Source organism: Delphinapterus leucas, chromosome 15, assembly GCF_059928025.1.
Source record: "Delphinapterus leucas isolate spDelLeu-1000000601 "Yukka" chromosome 15, BTC_Dleu_Yukka2, whole genome shotgun sequence".
Taxonomy (NCBI): domain Eukaryota; kingdom Metazoa; phylum Chordata; class Mammalia; order Artiodactyla; family Monodontidae; genus Delphinapterus; species Delphinapterus leucas.
Genome location: NC_143143.1, coordinates 1,213,338 through 1,234,039, shown reverse-complemented (window position 1 = coordinate 1,234,039; position 20,702 = coordinate 1,213,338). Strand labels below are relative to the sequence as shown.

The window sequence follows — 20,702 nt, the reverse complement described above, 5'->3', positions numbered from 1 at the left end:
ATGGCACCGCCACTTTGGGCGCCAGCTTGGTGGTTTCTTACCAAACTACCATATGATCCAGCAGTCACTCTCCATAGCATTTACCCAAAGGAGCGGAAAACTTAGGTGTCCACACGAAAACCTGGAAGCAACCGAGGTGGCCTTCAGTAGGTGACCAGCTAAAATAAACTGCGGCCCATCCAGGCAATAGAATGTTATTCTCGCTAAAAAGAAAGGAGCTGTCAAGCTATGAAGAAGATGGAGGAAACTTACACGCACGTCACTAAGCGAAAGAAGCCGATCTGGTATGATTGCAGCTATGTGACGGTCTGGAGGGGGCAGAGCTGTGGAGGCAGGAGGGAGGTGAGTGGTGGCCCGGGGCTGGGGGAGGGGTGGGCAGGTGGAGCGCAGGGGCATTCTAGGGCAGTGCAGCTGTTCTGTGTGACGTGGTGGTGAGTACATGCGTTACACGTCTGTCCAAACCCATAGGCGGTACAACACCCAGGGAGAGCAGTAATGTCAGCTGTGGACCGGGGTGATTTGTGCTGAGTCAGGGTAGGTTCATCCGCTGTGACAAATGCACCCCTTCTGCTGGGAGGCCTGTGTGTTGGTTTGGGGGAAATCTTTGTAGCTTCTGCTCAGTTTTGCTGTGAACCTAACACTCCTCTAATAGTCTCTAAAAGAAAAAAGAAAAAGAAAGAAAGAAAACCTAAACTCCCAATCTTCACCTGTTTTACATGTACGGTTACTTTTAGTAAGTGGACCGTGTTGTGCAGCCGTCCCTGCAATCTAACTTTGGAACATTTCTGTCAGCCCAGAAGGACCCCTTTTCCCGTTCGCAGTCGGTGTCTGCTCCCCCTGCAGCCGTATCAGCCGCTGACCCGCCTTCTGTCTGTGGGTGGGTCCTTTCTGGACACGTCACAGAAAGGGGGTCCCGCAGCACACGGCGTCTGTGTCTGGCCCCACCGCCTGGTCCTCCCTGTCGCTTCATTCCTGCGTGTCATGGGCAGCGCTCCTCTGCATACGTGCGCCGTGCTGTGTGTCCCTAGTCAGCTGGTGCCCACGTTGGTTGTTCCCACTCCTGGGCTGCTGTGAACATTGGGATCCGAGTCTGTGTGTGGTCGTAGGTTTACTTTCCTCTTGGGTGGCGCGGAGTTGCTGGATTCTGTGGTAGATTTGGGTTTAACTCTGAGAAACTGTCGAGTGGTCTTCCAAGGTGGCTGTGCCGTTTTGCGTGCCCCACGTGCGTGTCCTGAGTGCTCTGTCCTTCCTAACGTCCGTTCCTCCCCGACTCTGATTAGAGCGTTGTCATGGGTGTGAAGTGGCATCTCGGTGTGGCCGCGTTTCCCTAGAGACTGGTGACGCCCCGCACGTTTTCACCCGCTCACCAGCCATCTGTGCGTCTTCCCTGGTGAAATGTCTGTGTGAATCTTTGGCCCATTTTCCAAGTAGATTGTTTTCTTCTCATCATTTTCTTAATGCTGCCTTTCGATACGCACAGGTTTTTTATTTTGATGAAGCCTGATCTGTCCGTTTTTTCTTCTGTGCTTAGTGCTTTGTTTGCCCTGAGAGATCTTTGCTTCCCGTGAGGCTGTCATCTCTTGCCTTCTCCTAGAGGCTCTTACGTGAAGACCTACGGTCCCGTCAGTGAGTTCGCGCACGTGTTGTGAGGGGCAGGGCTCATCTTCCCACCCAGGTGTCCGGTGGTCGCTTTGAGAATCAGTCGCCGGGCTCAGCTTCGGTCTAGAGTCTCTGCCACGCGGCCCATCTGCTGCGTCTATGCCAATACCTGCCGCCTTGACGGCGTGAGGCCCCCAACCTCACTGTTGTTTTTGGAGACTGTTTGCATCTCCAGGTACGGTCCTGGGTCGGGGGCCTCCCTTGCTTTTCTTGGACGGTCCAAGCACAGTCCCGCCTCAGGACCTTTGCACTCGCTGTTCCTCTCCTGGGCAGCCCCGCGTGCACTCCCTGGCTCCCCTTGTGGGTGAGGTGCCCCTGGCTTGTCCGCATGGCTGCCCCTCTGCTGGCTTTCTTGTTCTCCATGGTGCTTACCGCCTTTGGATTACCGCCTGTCTTACTTCTTTACATTGTTTTTATCTGTGTCCCTGGTTGGAATGTAATTTCCATCAGGGCTAGGTTTTTACCTGTTTGTCCAGACTGTGTCCTCTGAGGCTAGAGTGCTGCCCAGTACCCGGGACACCCTGGGGTGACTGGCCGAGCACTGCCGGGTACACGGTGCGCCATGGGGTGACCAGCAGCTGTTCCTAAAGTTCCGGTGCCGGGGCTGCTCCCATCATTTGTTGCTGCTGGCTGGGAAAGCACGGCCCCAGAATCTCAGAGGTCTGGCTGTCCCAAGCCTCCCAGGTCAGCAGCGCCCTACGGCCACCATGACAAGTCACCACACACTGCGTGGCTTGAAGCAACACAGACGTGTCATCTGACGGTTCTGGGGTCTGAAGTCTCACTGGGCTAAAACCGACAGGGCTGTGGCCCTCCCAGAGGCTCTGGGGAGAGCCCGTTTCCTGCTGATTCTGGCCCGGGGGGGGATCTACAGGGGGGCCCTGCTGGCCTTGGGGGGGCCCCCGGCAGGATCTCCCTCCCCCCTCACCTTGCTGTGCTGGATGTTTGTGGGTGCTGGTGAGGCCGTGGCTCTTCGTGGTCGGGGGTCGCCTCTATAGAGGTGGGAACTGGGCAAAGGTGGAAGGAGAAGACGGGGGGTGGGCGGGGTGGCTGCACTGGCGGCATCTTCTGAATTCCGGTGGGGGAGCCACGGGCTGTCACAGGGTTAGTTGTCGGGCAAAGGCCCACGCCCTACCCCAGGAGCGGAATTCACACAACCTGGCTTCTGGTCCTGGCTCCGCCAGCAAGAGCTGTGTGTCCTCAGGCAAGCCACTTGATGTCTCTGAGCCTCGGCTTCCTCCTCGGGCAGAGGCTGCCCCTGAGCCTGCACCGCCTGCTACGCTGGGCAGTTGTGAATTATGAAATGGGGCCCTGTGTGCTGGGACACCAGGGCCGCTGTCAGGCCGGAGAGCGGCAGGAGGGCCCCCCTGTCCTTGATGGTGAAGTGTGAACCACCCCGGGAACCTCCTTCTGCGCCCTCCAGGCCGGGCGTGTGCGTCTGGCACGTTACTTCTTACGGGCAGAGCCCAGGCACTTTTCGTTGATTCACTCCCCATCCTGGACCCTGTCTTCCTGGGAGACGTTCCAGGCCTGGCTCTGCCGGGAAGCCTGCATCCTTGCCCCTCCGGATCCCTCGGGGCTGCCTGCCCTGTCCCCGCGCGCCCCGGCCTCCCCTCCTTCCAGATCCCACGGCCGAGCGGCTCCTGAGGTCCTCTTCCTTTATCTCCTGCCATCCGAGGAAGTCATCCCAGTTCGGATCTGAGGCCTAGCTGCACACGTTAGCAGGCTTTAATAGACTGCCACATCTCCAAAGGAGGGAAAGAGAAGATGTAAAACTCTTGTCTTGCCGAAAGCAGACAGATTGACTCGAAAATGACTCAGTCAATAAAAGATGAGCTCTGAAAAGGTTCCCTCTCTGAGAGGGAGCTCGCCTTCCAGGGAATTAGTTTTGTGTGAGCCCACTGTCAGGAATTAATAATACATGCGGCACGCAGAGTGGAGCGAGCGCCAGAGCCTCCCGCAGACATGCGTCCCTGTGCTCCATCCCCACCCCGAGCCAGCAGGCCGGGGCCCCACGTAGGTTCCTGCTCACCAGAAACCTCCGCCTCTGCCCAGGTAGCCCCTGGCAGCCCCCCTGCAGGGGCACGTGGAAGTTGTCGGCCACGTGTTCAACAGCAGGGTTCTCTGGTTCCATCTCGGGGTCTGTGATGCACCGTAGCTGTCGTGTGCCTCTCCTCTGGGTGGTTTCTGGCTCCGGCATGTGTGTGAACATGTGTGGATGCGTGTGCGTGCGCACGTGTGCATGTGTGAGTACACACGTGTGAGCGTATGAGCGCAGCTTCAGGTGGTTTGCCTTTGACGGCCTGAGCCTCAGTTTCCCCATCCGTGAAGTGGGGACACACGTGGTGATAATTTCATAGGGTCATCCCAAAGCCTAAGACCAGCAAGTGCATGCAGAGTGAGTCACGTCCGCACTGGATGAGCGTCTCCCATTCCTGCCGCCCAGGCAGCCATAAGCCATGCAGCCCAGGTCACCGCCCTTGTCGGGGTGCTTCAGTCGGGAGAAATGTGTGGTCAGCACCCAAGCAGGTGCATAAGTAACGTCAGAGGGTAGTGAGTTCCATGAAGATACCAAACACGGGGCTACCCAGGGCCCTGCTGGTGGCCTGGGCAGGAGGCCAGCCTTTGTGACCGAGGTGGTGCCCAGTGTTCAGGGCGGTTTCTCACAGCAGTGCTGGCGCTGCCCGGGGGCCTTTGGGGGCCGGTCCCAACCTGAAGGCCCGGCTTGAAATCCAGCTTGTCTCTGCTCTCTGGCTGGGTGGCATCAAGCCAGGCACTGGCCTCCTCTGGGCCTTTCCCCACGTCTGTGCCCCACTCGGGGATGTTCTGAGTCCAGGTGGGCACCAGGCTGTGACCTTGCATCCAGGCCCAGCTGGTCCTCCACTCCCGAAAGAGCCAGCGAGGCGGGGGGAGGGGCCGTCCTCTGGGGCCTCAGCTGCTGTGTCTCAGCAGTGGGGGAGGGAGTCTTCTGAGAACGTGGTGTCACATCGGCGCCCGCCTGTCACTGCGGGACTCTCCCACCCCATAATCTGGTGGGCCGTAATTGCTGGTGTCTTTTCAGATCGTTTCTGTGCAAGGTGACAAGCTGCTTGCGCGAGTGAGCAGTTAATCACACAGAGATCTCTGTCTGAAAGCCGGCACCGTGCTTTCCAGGGCGGCCGTCTGCCAGGAGGCCTGGCGGTGGGCACGCGCGGCTCATCTGCATGTAATTCCAGGGCTAGCGTCTCCTCTCTCGTGTGAAACGTGCAATTTCCAGCCCAGCGGGAACACGGGCTCACGATGGAGAGACTCTTCTGGGCCGTCTGGCTGCAGGCAGTTCAAACACAGCCGTCCCCCCCGGCGGCAGGAGGCTCTGGCCAGCGGATGTCAGGGTCCTGGGCCCCTGTCACTGAAGCTGGCTGCGGGGGACGGTGGTGCCCCGCTGTGCCCTTTCTTGGAAAGGCCTCCTTGCTGAGCGCTGTGCGGGGAGGGGAGCCGGGGACCACGGAGCTGCCCGGCCGGCTGGCCCTGGGCCCCTCGGCGCCTGCCAACCACACAGGCTCCTCTCCTCCCCCCCTCCTCTCCCGGAATATGGATCTGGGACGGGAGGCGGCATCCAGGAGGATGGGCAGGAGGCTCGTGCCACGTCGGGCGGCAGCCCAGCTCTGCTGTGAAGGTGGCCCACCATCTCCTCCCTCTAGGTGGCCAGCCGGGCCAGGGCCCTCACCCAGTCACAGTCCCACAGTGCCGGCTCCCACGGTGGCTAATAAAATTGCATCAGTATTTGATGCCTAATTAAGTACTTAAAAATGTAAAATTGAAATAGTTTAGAAGTTACCAGGCGTGGATAATTCGGCCCCGGCAGCGTGGCCCCGCTCTGGGCCTCAGCAGAACCAGCACTGGTCAGTGCCTGCTGCCTGCCGGGAGGCCTGCCGGGGGGCCGGGGCTGCCTCCCGAGGGGCCTGCCGGGGGGCCGGCTCCTCCCCGGGGAAGCGAGTGGCCAAGGGCGCCCGAGGCAGCACCAGTGGACAGGCCGCGTGGCTCAGCACAGCGCCTCTTTCATCCAGGTCAGCCTGGGCTCCGTGAGAGGGGTCTACGTCGCCCCAACACTAGTGGGGGTGCTCCCCTCCTGGGGCAGGGCCCCTCCCTGGCCTGTTTGCCTGCAGGGACTGACTCCCAAGCACCTCGCTGCTACGTGGGGACACGTTTTGCCCGCCCCCCCTCGCAGCCTTCTCCCACCCCAGCACCCCACGTCCAGCAGCTGTGGGGTCCCGCGCGGCCTCGCTGTCCAGCCCCTGGCTCTGCTCCGCCTGCGTGCCCGTGGTCGCCGCTCTTTCCACCTCAGCGCCAGCACCAGCAGCTTGAGGCCCAACTCGGGACCTGGTCCCACACCCACCATCCTCCAGGGCCCGGAGCTCACCCAGGAACCTGGCCGCACCCCTGCCTTCTCAGTATTCCCACAGCCAGTCTCCAGTTGGGACCCAGCGTTGACCTCAGGAAGACCCGAGGCCCATGGGCCCAGAGTCACCAGCTGGCTCACCTTTGGCGAGGTTGTTGATGAGCTGTTGGCTGCCAGGGTCCCAGGAGAGCAGCAGGGCCGTGGCCTCGGCGCCAAGGTCCAGCAGAGGCAGCAGGAAGCACTGGTCCCAGGGGCGGGCCAGCCTCGGTGTCCCTGTCACGGGAGCAGTCACTCATCCAGCTTCCTCGTGGACGTGCTGAGGAAACGGGGGCCGCGGAGAACGAGCTTGGTGAGCGTCCGGGAGATGGGCTGCCATCACTCCCACCGCGGCTGCCCCTGCCGTGCACCGAAGACCCCTTCAGGCTGCGGGGACGGGGTGTGCGTGAACACAGGAGTCAGGGTGCCCGGAGACCAGAGAGCAGAGGGCGGGGGGTCAGAGGCACCCCGACCGCCTTCGTGGCCTGGAGCAGAGCCGGGAGCTGGTGATCCTGGCTCTTGGACGAGCGGACAGCACGCCCCCCGCCAGGCGCCCTGGCCCACCCCGCAGCCTTCCCGCCGGCCGGTCCCAGAGTCCTTCCTCTTGTCCTCAGGCTGGTGTCCTGGGAGCGGACCCGCGTGCACCACGTTGAGAAGCAGCAGCCGGCTCAGCCTGGGCTCAGAGGGCTGCTCTTCCTAACGGGGATGCGTTCGTCCTTTTGTCGTTTTCTTTAAAAGAACCTGAAAATCTCAGCATTGCCTAAGTGTTTTTTATTCACTTTTCAGAAAGATAAACGACTCTCCCGAGTCCCCAGAGGACAACTTCAGAAGCTCCTATAGCCCCTGATTTCCAGCCTCCTACACAGCATCACTGCAAGAGCCCAGCCTAGATGGGCAGCACGCAGGGCCTGGTCCTCAGCCAGCACAAGGCTCAGTTCCCTGTGCCCGTGGCCTGGGCTGGTCCCAGCTCCCCCGCTGTGGCATCTGCCCACCACTGGGGGTCCATTTATGGACTCATCCGGGGAGGCCAGAGGGGGGGGGGTCCAGTCTCAGCACCAGCCACTCTTGGTGACGTTGGGGCCCCCAGGCTGCCTTGGGCTTTCATCACTCATCTCAGGGACGAAAGCCCTTTTGGAGCCCTTGTGGTCACCACGTGCCTTTGTCATGACCATGGTCAGCCGCGGCGAGAACAGGCGTGGGCGGGAGGGGCGGAGGGAGGATACCTGCCTTCCGCCTTGCTGCTGAGGGTTTTCCTCCCTGGGTCGCGAGGAAGCTGACACTGCGGTGGCCTTTCCTCCCTGGCCACCGAGGGGCTGGGAAGGTCCCTTTCATGGTAGTAAAAAGCCAGGTGCTGACGGTGGACTTGGAGTGGGGCAGACGCGGCCCCGCCTGCTCCCCGAGGCCTCGTACCCTGTGTCTGAACGCTGTGTGCACGTGACTCTCGGGTCCTCAGGCGGGCGAGGCGCTAGCTCTCCTGTGCACATGAGCGCGCACGGCCATACACGTGGACGCGCACACACGCGTGTCCCTGCCTCACTGCACCGTGTGGCTGTCTCCCCTTTGGTTAAATCACTGTTCAGCACTTGGGATCCTCTGACCTTGTATGTGTTTCTTACGGCTGGAACGTGTGGCGTCTCGTTCCATGGGCCACATCTCCCGTCCAGGGCGGGTGTCGTTTTGTCGTTCTATCCACGACTTGCTGTCCACCTCATTCTTTCGGTCCTGGTTCTCCCTTTGACGTGTCTGATGCCTCTGGAACCCCCGGCCGAGCCACTCGCTTCCTGGTGCTCAGAACACAGTGGGCCGCCCGTCAGCTGTAGGCTTGCGTTCTCGTCCTGGGTTAGGGCTCATTAGCGTGCTCTGAGCCATCGTCACGCTCTGTCTCTTGAGCCCGGGGAGACGCGGCCTTGGCCTGTGGAGGCTCTTGTGTGGTTTCCTTGATGTTTTCTCTGTCCCGCCTTCTGTAATCTCTTCATGTAAGACCCCTATTAGTTGGATGTTGGAGCTCCCAGAATCTCGTTTCTTCTCTCCTTTGCTGTCTTCCACCTCTGTTTCTATGTTTGTCTCTGGGAGGCATCTTCTGCCCTGTCTCTGAGCCCCTCCGCGGACGCCCACGTGATCCCGACCCCAGCGTGGGGCGGCTCTTCTCTCTTCCGACCAGGTTCGTAATGTTCTGTTTGTCCAGGCTGTTTGATTGTTTACATTAGGAGCTTCCCGCTGCGTCTGGTGACCCCTGGTCTGTTTCTGTGGAGGACGCAGGCCACTCTCAGGGGCTCATCCGCGGAACACACAGGTGCGGCTCCAACCCCCTTCCCAGAAGGGCTGCCGCCCAGCTGTGGCGGGGGGGGGGGGGGGGCGGGGGGCGGGGAGGGGGATGCTCGGCAGGGAGCTCAGCCGCCAGACCTCCCTATTCCTCCACCCCCGCCAGGCGCAGAGAGATACTCGGCGAGGTCACTCCCTCTGGGCCAGCCCAGCCGTGGCGACTGAGGGCAGGGCGGGGGTGTGGGTCAGTGGGGTGTAGGAGGGCGGCCGCAGGTGGCTCCGGGCAGTGTCTTGCAGGTTGGCTTCTCAGGAAGCGAGCGTCTGAAAAGGACCTGTGTGCGTGGGGTTGGACTCGGGTCTCCTCCCTGCCGGGGGTTGGGGGGACCTGCCCTGGGGCAGGAGGAGCCGGGGGTGACCCCTCGCACAGACCCTCAGACCCCCGGTTCCTCGGTTGCTCCCACTGCTGTGCTCCGGCCGCCCCCCAGGGCCACTGACCCGTCTGCCTGCGTCCCCGTCCGCTTCTCATCCTCAGAACGCGTGTCTCCCCTTGTGCACCGCTGTCTCCCCTCCCTCTCACGGTCTTTGCAGGAGGGAGAGCAAGGATGGACACGTGCGTTCCACTCGCGAGTCGGGGGCAGGGGCTTGCTCGTGTTTAAACTCCCTCAGGGTCGTCTTCTGGGGTGTGGTGGAGAGTTTGTGGAGAAGCGGTGCCTTCCACACCGCAGGCTCCTTGAGATGCCTGGGGACACAGTCATGGCCAGAGGACCTGGTCCTCCCTGCCGAGCTCGTAGCTGCGGGAGGAGGCGGGCGTAGAGCAAAGCGTGTCTTAAAATGCTCTGTTGTGCTACGATGACCACCAAGGTGAGGCCCACTGGGAACAAGGTGGGAGGCCACACTCCTCCAGGGGCGATGGATGGGGGTTAGTGCCCAGGTGGGAGAGGCCACCCAGGTGCCCGCTGAGGCCCTGAGGCGAGAGCAGGGCGGCGCCTTTGGGGCACAGCAGCCAGTGCGGGTGGACGTGGAGGGGCAGAGGCCAGGGGCCACGGGGGGGCTATTAGGCCGCAGCTTCCCTCAGGAGCTCAGAGTCTTGTCCAGATGACTTGGGCCTCACGCAGGACAGGCTGGCCCTGGATCCTGGGCAGAGGGCGGAGTGTGAGCCCCAAGAACAGAGTGGCTGGCCTGGGCTGAGACCCCTCAGAGCTCGGTGGCCGCGGCAGGAGGCCTCGGGCCTGGAATCTGGCGACCCCAGGTTCCCATCCCAGCTCTACTCTCTCCCACGCCAGCTGCCTTCCCCACGGGGGGCTGGGCCTGCTGCAGCGGCGGGAGGGCGGGGGGCGGTACTTGCTGAACTGTCAGAAAGCTCTGGACTCGGACGTGGGTCAGGCCAGCCCGCCAGCAGGGAGCCACGGCCTTGAGGGGTCCCAGAACGGAAGCGCTTGGAGCAGGCGGTGCTGCTGGAGGTCTGTCTGTCCACAGGGCACGGGAGCAGGATGGGCTGGCCAGACTGGCACAGGCCGCCCTGTGGGCACGGCTCAGGCCCCCTGGCGAGGGAGGACTCGGATGAGAGGACCGCTGGGCCTGCCCCTGAGAGCCTTGCCCACCTTTCAGAGCATCTCTGCGGCCGTCTTGTCTGCGTGTGCATCTCGGCCCCTCCCGGGAACAAAGCGGGTGTAGTGGGCAGTGCTGACGTTGGCTTCGACCCCCTCTGAAGGGTCTCCACCCCAGAGTGTGGGCCAGCGAGCTGGAGTCTGACCGAGCGCAGGGGGAGCTGCTGCCGGGGCCGGGCCGCCCTCAGGACGCGAGAGCGAGAGCAGAGACCTTTCCGCCGCTGCCGCCTCCGCGCCCTGCCCTCAGCCTGCAAACTCATAAGAAGGAAATTGAATGGCTGCGAGGCAGGTGCACTTCCAGTAAAACAGAGGCACAGCCGGGCTCTGCAGAGGCCTGGCCGGCCGGCTGCCTGCCCCTCGTTGGCTGTGCCCAAGCCCTCGGGTAAACCAGGCTCCAGATTCGGGGCCAGGACCTGGATCTCCGGAGCCGCGAGCCCGTGAACGTGTCTTCCTCCTGGCAGCTCTGCTTTCGGGTGAGGCGCTCTCTCTTACGTAACAGAGTGCAGTTTAGTTTTGAGCTTTCACAGCTGCCTCCTGCAATTCCAGGAGGGTTGGGGTTGATGACGAGGAGGCGTGGGGGTCAGAGCCATGCCAGGGCCTCTCGGGCGCGGCTGGAGGAGGCCAGGGGCCTGGGCTAGAGAGCGGACGGCGCTGCCCCTTGACCTCCGATCTGTCCCCGCCTGCACCCCGGGGCCTGTCCTCCACACCTGGGCTCCGGGTGATCGAGTCCGCTCTCCCTGACGCCCACTTGTCCACCAGGACTTGCAGAGAGCCCCGAGAGGGGCCTGGGAGGGAGAGGGGCCTGTGGGCGGGGGGGGGCGGGTAGGAGGAGGTTCGGCTCAGAGGAGAGACAGCCAGTGGGCTGGAGGGCAAGATTCAAAGGGCAGGAGAGGCAAGACAGGGCCCGGCCGAGACTGGGCCAGTCATGGGGGCCTCAGGAACATCTCAGTGCAGACCGGATCCCTGGGCTGGCGGGGAGGGCAGGGGAGAGGAGGGGAGGGGCCCTTGGCTGGGCCCAGGCGTGAGGCCGTTGGGCCCGAGTGTCTGGTGACCCCGTCCCCGACACAGCCGAGCGGGCTGGGACGTGCACGCGGCGGTGAGGTCTGGGGTGGGTGGCCCGGGAGCTCAGCGGAGCCCTGGCAGCCACTTGTCTGTGGCGCCGGCTCTGTCTGCCCGCGTGTGGCCCTGCCAGGTCAGGTCCAAGGCTGGCCGCCAGCCCTTGATGTGACAGTTGTGACTGTGCCTGCCGGTGGGCACAGATTGGGGTCACTGCAGGCTCCGGGAGCCTCTGGCCTCTGGGACCGCAGAGGAGCATCTTGGGGGTGCCCCGCGCAGGCCCCCGTCCCACCAGGGGAAGCCTCATCTCGCTCTGGGAGAGGCTGAATCAGAGCAATGCCACTTCCAAGGATGAAGTCCTGTCTTTTACTTATTTAATCCAAACCATTTTGTGAGTCATTCATTCACATGTATGTAAGCGACTGAGCTACGAGGATTGCAGGAGGGCAAGATGCTGACTGTACCCCAAGTCAAAGTGGCGCTCGTGGTCCCTTCCCTGGACTTGCCTCTGGGCGGGCTTTGCTGGAAGCAGCACCCCTCCTGCCCCACGTGGACCAGGCCACCGGGGCCAGATGCCCTCGGCCTCTGGCAGCCCCTGTGACCTGGAGGAAGCCCCCGCAAGCCCCACATTCTGGCCCCGCCTCGTGGGCTGTGAGGGCCGCGCTGTGCTGGCACGCGGCAGGTGCGCAGAGCATGGTCCCCGAGAGCGGCAGGGGGCACGTCTCCCCCGAGCGGGGAGGCCCCGTCTCTGTAGGAGTCTGTGAGCTGCGGAACAGACGGCCTTTTATGCCTGAGGGCAGAGGGGACGCTCCCTTCTCCAAAATCGGGCTGCATTTATGACCAAACTTTAATTTTTCCCATTGGGCCCCTGAGAGGTACTCAAGGCAGCGCCGTCTGACACGGGGACACGTCACCGCACGCGCTCGGTCAGTGAGTTTTTCCTCCTGCTGACGCGTCCATCCTAGGTGGTCTGGCTGAGAGACAAGGGAAGAACCTGGGGTCAGAGCTGCCCGTTACCCTTTTGATCTCATAGTCTGATTACTCGATCGATCAAAGGCTCCACGCCCACGTCCCCGATGGAGAGGCCCTCAGCTCCGGAACGAGAGTGTCCGCAGGGCCGCTGGGCCGGGTGATGGATGGGGGCAGTCCGGGCAGGGCAGGCGGCAGGCGGCCGGCCAACCAGAAACACAGGTGCCGTGAAGAGGCTGCAGGCCGCAGTGCTAGCATCAGAGCTGGGGGGTGGCCGATACCAGGCTGCCCACAGAGCTGTAGGCTATGGAGACAGGACCTGGGATGTGTGTGCAAAACCCTGGCACGTTACAGAGTGTGTGAGAGGTTAGGGTAGTAATGTTGTCGGGAGTTTGGTCCTGGGGGCAGACAGCCCTACCTCCGCCGTGGATCGGCGGCCAAGCCGTCAGTCGCTTGTGTCCATGCTTGTGAGGCGGGAGAGACCCTGCACCCGCCTCGCAGCCACGTGGCGGCAGCAGGGCCTGTCGGGTAGCCGAACAGCCCCCCCGCCCCAATCCTCAGCCTCCGGCCCTGCGGCGTCTAGCTTGATTGTCTAGAACGGGGCGGGGGGTCTCTCTTTCCTGGAACGCAGGCTCCCTGCAAGTGACCCTGACTGCATCTGCTCGTCTTAAACCAGCACGAGACACACTGGGTCCTGCGGGTCAGCGTGAGGAGGGAGGACGGTTGTCCCCACCACAGGGCGGGAAGGGCAGGACTCACACCAGGCTGACGGCTCGAGGCCTGGGGTTTTCCACACCCCCTGGGCGGCTCCAGATGGGGCCACCAGGAAGCACCTGGCCTCGGAGGCAACTCGTGTGCGCTGAGTGGAGCCGCCTCGCTAATTAACGGGGGAATGAATCAGGGCTTAATTACTGGGAAGGCACCTTGGGTGGAGGATTTGTGGGAATCGCTACGTGCCTTCCCAATGGCTTCACGCAGCTGGTTTCTCCTCACGCGGCTGTACACCTGGCAGGGGCAGCAAATGGGCCTGAGGGTCTTTGTTCTGAGCCACCCAGTTAGAACACGGCTGGGGGGTAAAGGATGGTGGGCCCAGGGGTGCCCTCGCAGACCCCACCACCCAGGGAGCCAGTCTTCTCCCAGCGGTCTGGTCTCTGGGTGGGCAGTGGGGAACTCCAGGCAGCGTGGTCCACGCCTCCAGATGACCTCCGCTCTCTCGGCCCCCCTGCCCCGCTGCCTCTCAGGTGGTTGGACATCCAGCCCTGGCAAGGATTCGGCTGCAGACGGGAAAGCGTTTGTCGACTCGTCTGGTTGGTGCGGGCAGACCCAGGGCTGCAGTCTCGGATTGAGGGTCCCCATCTGTGCCCCTGCCTGGAGGAGAGGGGTGAGCCCAGGCTGCTTCCCGGCTTGTCCTCCCCATCAGGAGCCGCGTGTGGCTTCCTCGCCCCTCAGCCGGCGCCCTCTGCCCTTCTGTGTCTGTCCTTCCGAGACTGGCTGGGGAGCTGACTGCCTCTCTCTTCCCCCTCAGAGCTGAAGAAGCAGGTGGAGAGTGCGGAGCTGAAGAACCAGAGGCTGAAGGAGGTCTTCCAGACCAAGATCCAGGAGTTCCGGAAGGTGTGCTACACACTGACGGGCTACCAGGTGGACATCACCACAGAGAACCAGTACCGGCTGACCTCCATGTACGCCGAGCACAAGACCGACTGCCTCATCTTCAAGGTAGGATACACTACACACAGCCGTGCGCACAGGACGTCGACCATCCCCCCGACGGGCAGCCGGCCTCCCCGAGCTTGGCACCGCAGCCCTGACCCCCGCAGGAAGCGTCCGCCCCCAGGCCCCTCATGGCCCTCCTCCTCGGCGTTGGCCCCATCCCTTGGGGGCAGCAGGGTGGGGGCTCCAGTGTCAGCAGTGCCCGCGGGAGGGCTGAGTAACGGGGTGAAAGTCAGGATCGGGCCAGGGAGGTGACCCCGGCGCTGCCAGGCGTGCAGCTGGACGGCGGCGGACAGGCCGAGGGAGAAGAGCTGCCAGACCTGTGCCGCTCCCGCGGCCGAGGGCCATCAGGCTGGAGGGTCCCCGGGGGAGCTTGCTGGCGCCGAGAGGATGGGTTTGGAGCCGTTGCACCTGCTGGCGGGAACTCTCAGCAGATCACTGGCATCTCTACTTGCTGGTCCCCGAGGGCACTGAGTCCCAGACGGGAAGCACCCTGCCCACGGCTGCTGCCCGCCCGCCGGCTCAGGGCAGGTGCAGAGTGTGAGCTGAGGACGGGGAGCAGCCGGAGAGAAGGTCCACAGCGCGGACTGGCCTCGCTGTGCAGGTGCCGGCGGCCCACGGAGGAGGGGAGGTGCGCTGAGCCGCCTCCGCCTGCGGCAGCTGTGACCCCCTTGGCCAGCTCACTGGACTCTGGGAGACTCTGGGCCCTTCCCACCCTGGCCCTGGGGCTCAGAAGGGCTTCCCTGGAGAGCCGAGCCTCTGTGGAAGGGTCTCGGGTGAGCTGGTGGGAGCAGAGGCCGGCCCCGTGCTGCATCCCAGCCCTGCCACCTGAGGCTGGCGCACAGGTTCCCGTGGCCGCGGATCGGGCTGGGGAAGGATCTCAGGTCACGGTGTCAAGTTGACTTTATTTTCCCAAAGGTGCTTTTTCAGGCAAGAGGAGGTTGAAGGCAGAGTTAGAAATAGCTGCGTGCTGTTGCAGGTGAGGGCCCGCAGGTGTATGCCGGGGTGATGGAGGGCTTGGGCTCAGCCCCCGGGCTCTGTTCGGGGAGCTGCAGCCCGGCCCCTGCTGCTGCGTGGGTGGGAGCTGCCTGCCGGTGCCGTTCCATTCAAGGCAAGGCAGGAGCTCAGCTCCAGCTTCTTCCCTCAGGGCCCGGCCCCCTTCCTACCTGCTGCCCCAAGGAGTGGGGCTGGAGCCTTCAGGGCGTTTCTGGAAGGATTGTCCCGCGTGCGCTGGCAGCCAGGACGCCTGTTGAGCTGAGCAGGTGGTTGGGAGCTCCCAGAAGCTCCACGTGTGGGCAGGCCGTGTTCACGGCCTTGCTTCTCCTCCCTGCCGTCCTGTCTGCTGTGGTTCACAGGAATTTTCCTCCCCTCCCCTCTAAAGCCCCGGGGACAGAGAGCGCCCCATGGCCAGAAGGAGGAGACTGACCGTAAGAACGGCCACAGGGCACAGCTCTGAGCCTGCAGTGCCTGGCGGGCAGTCGGGTTTGCCGGCCGCCCCTCTCCTCCCTGCCTGGCCTTCGTCGGGGCCCGGCCCAACCCAGGGCCTTGCAGGATTGGACTCGGGCGACAGGCAAGATGCCGGACACAGATTCTAAAATGTGTCACACCGAGCTCGTGGCCGGCGTGGCCACTGTGCCTGTCTCAACTGCTGAGCCGGAGCTTCCAGATCTGTAAACCGGGGATGCGGTGACGTCCTCCTGCGGGGGCACACAGAAACCCGTAACCCTGTGAATGCACGGTGTGGCCAGGCCACCACCCGGCTCCTCGCCAGTCCTAGATTTACTCACCCCAGTCTCCCGAGGCCCGAGCCTGGCTCGGCTCCTGCCGCAGTGAGGGCTGCGGGCACGGAGGCCGGGCTTCGGCACGTGGCTGCCTCCGACTTGGTGTCCCCCTCGGGGAATGGGCACATGCCTTCCCCACGGGGCTGGTCCTGTGGGTCGTGGCCCCAGTGAGGTCTGGCTCGTGTGAGGGCGCCAGTGCCCCTGGGGCCCTGCTGTGCCTTACGCTGACCTGCGGCTCTGAGCCACTGTCCGGGCCCTGCCGACCGCTGGTGTTCAGGGACGGGCACTCTCTCCGCTCACCGCCCAGAGCCGTAACCGGTGCAGACGTGGCACCGAGTCAGGAGGTCCCCGAGGCTGGAGCTCCTTCCCGCGGGCACCGTCACCCAGAGTCAGGGCCGTGAGTCCAGAGAGGCCCAGGCGGGGCCCTGCTCTCTGGGACACCGACGGGACCGGGGCCTTGGGACCCGGGGGGGAGGTGACCCCTTCCCCGTGCGCGTGCACCCGCCCGTGTGGAGGGGAGGTGGGGAGTGGAGCTGGGTCCCTGGGCCCTCCACGAGGGGGCGTGCTTTTGTTAGAAGTAATGAACCAGTACTCGTGTGTTATGACCGTAGAGTCCGTGGTTCACCTCATGTGTCGTACGGTTCTGTGGCTTTTGACAAATGCGAACTGTCAACTTCCCACGGAACACTTGCACGCCCTGAACACCCCAGCACCGTGGTCTCTTGCTGTCTCCGTGGTTTTGCCTTTTCCAGGATGTAGTGGAGGCACAGTCTGTGGCCTGCTCAGACCGGCTTCTTTACTTAGTGATTAGCACTTGAGGCGCCTCCAAGGTCTTCTCTTGACTCGATGACTGACTTCGTTTTCGCTCTGAGTAGTCTTCCACTGTCTGCGTGGACCGCAGTTCATCTGTATCTCGCCTGCTGAAGGACACCTTGGTCGTTTCCAGGTGTTTCTGCGTGGACCGCAGTTCATCTGTACCTCACCTGCTGAAGGACACCTTGGTCGTTTCCAGGTGTTTCTGCGTGGACCGCAGTTCACCTGTACCTCGCCTGCTGAAGGACACCTTGGTCGTTCCCAGGTGTTATTAGCAGTTACGGGTAAAGCTGCCGCAAACAGCTTTAGAAACTTTTCCGGCCACTTAAACACGCAAGCTCGTTCTTAGCTCACAGGTGGTGCAGAGGCAGGCCGGGAGCTGGATTCGGCCCACCACCTGGGCGTTCCCGCCCCGGAAACGCTGCTTCTCCACTCAGTGCCCCTTCCCTCCAACCCTCACAGCCCAGCTTGGGCGCGGCCTCCCGGAGAAGAAGCTGCCCTGGGTCCCTTCGTCCTCCCAGCCTGGCCCCAATGAGAGCCCATCCTCGGGGCCAGGCCACTCCCAACACCTGCCAGGGAGCTGGTCTTGTTCGGGGCCTGGCCCCAGGTCCGGATTGGGCAGCAGGTTCACAAGGGCCCAGGAGCAGGGCACAGGGTGAGCGTGAGGCTGGAGAGCCTGCCCCGGTGGCCCCTCGTCACATTTTGCTGTGGGTCATCCTGGGCGGTACGTCTGCTCCTCCGTGTGGCTGCCTCAGGGCCTGGCGCTCAGCCCCCTCCTCACCTGGTGTGGCCCAGGACTGGCAGTGGTCAGTGTCTGCTGGATGGAGATGACTTTGGGGCATGGCTGTGAGGACGCCCCGTCAGGTCGTGGGACGGCGCTGGACTCTGGGCCAGAGCCACGGAGCTGTGGCACCTTCGCGTGGCTTCGTCCGTGTGCCGCCAGGGCGTGTGGATGTGTGTGTAGGGGGAGCCAGCGCTCAGACACGTACACCTTCCCCATCTGCCTCTGTACGGTTGTGCCCGGGTCAGTGCACCTCCTGGGGGGCCCCACGGGCACCTGCTCCTGAGAAATCAAAATACAGGTTTGGGGGAGTGCCGAGGGGTGGAGTCCCCAAGCGGCTTTCCGAGGCTGCGAAGTACAGGTGGTAGGGAGGCGGCTGGGAGGGTCCCGACCCCCCAGGAGCCGGGCAGCCGCCAGGCCATGTGTCAGCCCCACCCATCTCGCACCCAGAGCTTTCCCCTCACGGCCAGACTGGCAGGGATCCTGATCCTGCCATCTGGGATCTTTGCCTGCCCCCCGGGGCCCCGCGAGGTGCTGGCCTGAGGCGGAGGGGACTGGGGCCCACACAGACCCGAGGCCCTGCCCCTCACAACATCCTCCAGCACATCCCTGCTTGCTGGGCCCTGAGGATGGGCAGAGCCGGCTCCGTCCCAAAGTCGTCCAGTTGTCAAGGGATAGAGGCTCAGGCTGAGGCCCCCTGTGGCCCTGCTGCCCGCCCTGGAAGGGGCCAGGTATGGAGGCTCCCTTGAGCGTCCCCGCCTCCCCTTATTCAGGCGGGCCTTGCCGGGGGCAAGTGGACACAGGCCACCTCTGCTGCCTCTGGACGTGGGCGTGAGCCTCCAGCCGCCTGCCCCTTCCTTTTGAAGCGGTTGGGAAGGAGCAGAGCACGTGTTTGCGGGCCTGCCCTCACCACGCAGGGAGCAGACCCCTTCCGCCATCCTGGCTTACGGGGCCCCGCACCCTGTGGGCCCTGCCCTGGCACCGGGCCCTGGGACAAAGCCGGGCCCTCAGCATCCTGCCTGCTGGACACGGGCCACCAGCCTCCTGAGCTCCCGGGACAGGGTGGGAGGGCTGAGAGGGGCAGCCCCATGGAGGTGACGTCAGGAGGAAGGGAAACTGGGGGGTGGCGGAGGTGACAGGGGCCTCCCGGGTGTCTTCGGCCCTGACCCGTGCCTCCCTGGAGAGGGTCGCCTGGTCCCCGGGGGCAGGGCGGGAGAACGGCACAGCCGAGGCCAGACCAGGCAGAAGCTGGAGCCGTGGGGCTGGCGACCACGCGGCCTGGCCCAGGTGCCCGGTGCAGGGCTGGGGCCGGAGCAGGTCAGCGGGAGGGGCGCCTCGGAGCTGCTGTGGCGACAGCTCTTGGCTAGAGGTGGGAGGTCGCAGGGGCTCAGAGGAGCAGGGACGCCTCACGGCCCCCGGGCTCCCCTCGGCAGGTGCTGACCTGGACCCCGCCCCCCACGCGAGGCCTCTGGACACCGTCGCGGCCGCGCGTCGCTGGGGCTCCTCCTTGCCCGGGGACATCTGGCCCCCGCCCAGCGCTCACAGCCACAGGCTGGGACTTGGAGGCTGGCGTCATGCCTTCTTCCTCGTTCTGCACGGTAGAGAGCTGGGACAGCGGCTCACCGGGGCGAGCTGAGAGCAGAGGGCCTATGACGGGGCACCCTGGCCCCGGCCTCTCAGTGGCTGAGCGGGGCCGACCAGCCGGGTCCGGGCGGCAAGCAGGTGGCGGGCAGCCCCTCGTGGAGCTGGCGCAGGGACTGGCCCCTGGGGCCGGTTCCCTGGCACGTGGCTTCCTGGAGGCTTCATCCACAGGCTGGGGCCTTCATATCGGGAGAGGGGCTGGTCCGAAGCCGGGACCCCACCTCGCTGAGGCTGGGCAGGGAGGTCCTTCCCTCTGTCCGTTCTGCCGTCTGTCCCAAGACCCGGGCGTGGAGTCCGTGGTTTGACGGAGGTCAGGCACCGGGAGCAGTGACTGATGCAGTGACCCCCCCACCCACCCACCGTCTGTGCACGAGTGCCGAGATGACCCCGGGAAGGAGGTGGGAGGAGGCTGGCTCCACAGGCACCGTTGTCCCCACAAGGACTTCGGCCCCTGCGGCTCAGACCTGTTGGACCCCAAGCCGGCGGGGGGCCTGGCCCTGGCCACTCCAGCCCCCAGGCCACTCCCTGGGGCTCTAGGATCTGGTGGCATCTTGTAACTGAATACAGCTCACCTGTGATGGGGTCGAGGCGCAGGCAGGTGAGATGCAGGTGTGGGTGACTTCCGGGCCGCCCGGGGCTGGGTGCTGGCTGGGCTCCCAGCCCCACGCTGCCCCTGGTGGGCGCCGAGGCAGAGGCTCGGGTCTGGGGGTTGGGTGGGCTCCAGCCAGCAGGCAGGCGAGCGGGGCAGGTGGCCCTCCCGTGCCCGGCGGCTGCTGGCAGGTCTGTTCGCTGAGCAGAGCCGTGTTCCTCAGCTCTCCCCCCGGCCCACCAGCCCCACCCCAGGGTGGAGACGGCCAGCAGAGTCAAGCCAACCCTGGGCTTAAATCCCAGCAGTGCCTCGGCCGAGGGCCCTGGTCTCCCCGGAGGTGCCCGTGAGGAGCCAGGCTTGCAGTGCCGGTGGCCGGCGGCCTCGGGCCAGCTCCTGGGCCGGGAGGCGGCGGGTGTTTGGCTGTAGCCCTGCCCACGTCAGGCCTGGGGTGCGGTCTCGCCCAGCCTCCCCACCCTCCGTGGTTCACCTCAGTGTTCAGAGAACAATCAGGCCTCCAGGTGCTCAGACTACCTGGTCTCCCCTTCACCTTACGGACGAGGAGGCAGACCTCCTGGGAGGGCAGTGGCCCCGGTCACTCCACGCCGAGCGTCTAGGAACTCGAGTTGGAGTGTATGTTCCGAGTTGGCTGAGGGACAGGGAAAGCGGGGTTTGCTTCGTCGTCTTTTGTCTTTGAAGCAGAAGCGCTGGCCGTCGGGGCCCTCGGCCACTGTCTCCTCATCCGCGCGTAGACCCGACCTGACTGTGACCCGGGTTGTGCAGGGGCCCTTCCCACCCAGCTCAGCCCGGGGGCCGGCCTGGGTGCCGTCCCCTCCTGGGCTGCAGTGAGCAGGCGCAGTTAGCCTCCTGGCCCCCGGCCGCTGAGGAGCTGGACGGCGGCCCCCAGGCTCAGACAGCCCTGGGGCTCCCGGGAAGGAGGGCCGATAACCCACTGGTCTTGATGTGGTTTTCCCACTGCCCACGTGGCATGGTTCGGACCAAACCTCTGCTCCGACCTGGGGCCCATCACGGGCTGCTTAGGGACCGTGTCCCCTTCGACAGGCCTGGTAGGAGGACGCAGGGCCTTGCAGCGGCCCAGCTCTGGTCTCCGCGCCGCCGGCCAGTGCCGCTGTGCAGTCAGCCGGGGCCTGGCTCAGAGAGGACGGCGAGCCGGCCCTGCCAGGAAGTGGGGGGCTGAGAGCTTGCGCCGGGGGGCCGGCTGGGCAGACGGCGTCCTTTCTCCTTGGCTTTCTACCCTGACAGGCGGTCGGGACCGTTCACGGGCTCCTGTCTGAAGGAGCCGACTTGTGGGGCCTCCAGGCTCCTGCTGTAACAATGAGCTCCAAGTAGACGCTGTAATTTGAACTTGCCTGTCTTGGCTCCGCTGAATTTCAAGTGCGTTGCTCAGAACGCATGCTGACTT

General features: G+C 64.2%; 1 protein-coding gene across 10 annotated transcripts in view; it reads left to right on the top strand.

The window, feature by feature from the left end:
• MAD1L1 (mitotic arrest deficient 1 like 1) overlaps positions 1 to 20,702 on the top strand; it is a 380,571-nt gene that overhangs the window by 276,134 nt on the left and 83,735 nt on the right. For 9 of the 10 annotated variants that reach the window (XM_089895520.1, XM_089895515.1, XM_089895514.1 and 6 more), the window contains one exon: positions 13,493 to 13,683. The exons of the other annotated variant lie outside the window; for it this stretch is intronic. In XM_089895520.1, the coding sequence (XP_089751646.1) occupies positions 13,493 to 13,683 (191 nt within the window). The remainder of the gene's footprint in view (positions 1 to 13,492; positions 13,684 to 20,702) is intronic. 10 annotated transcript variants of the gene reach the window in all.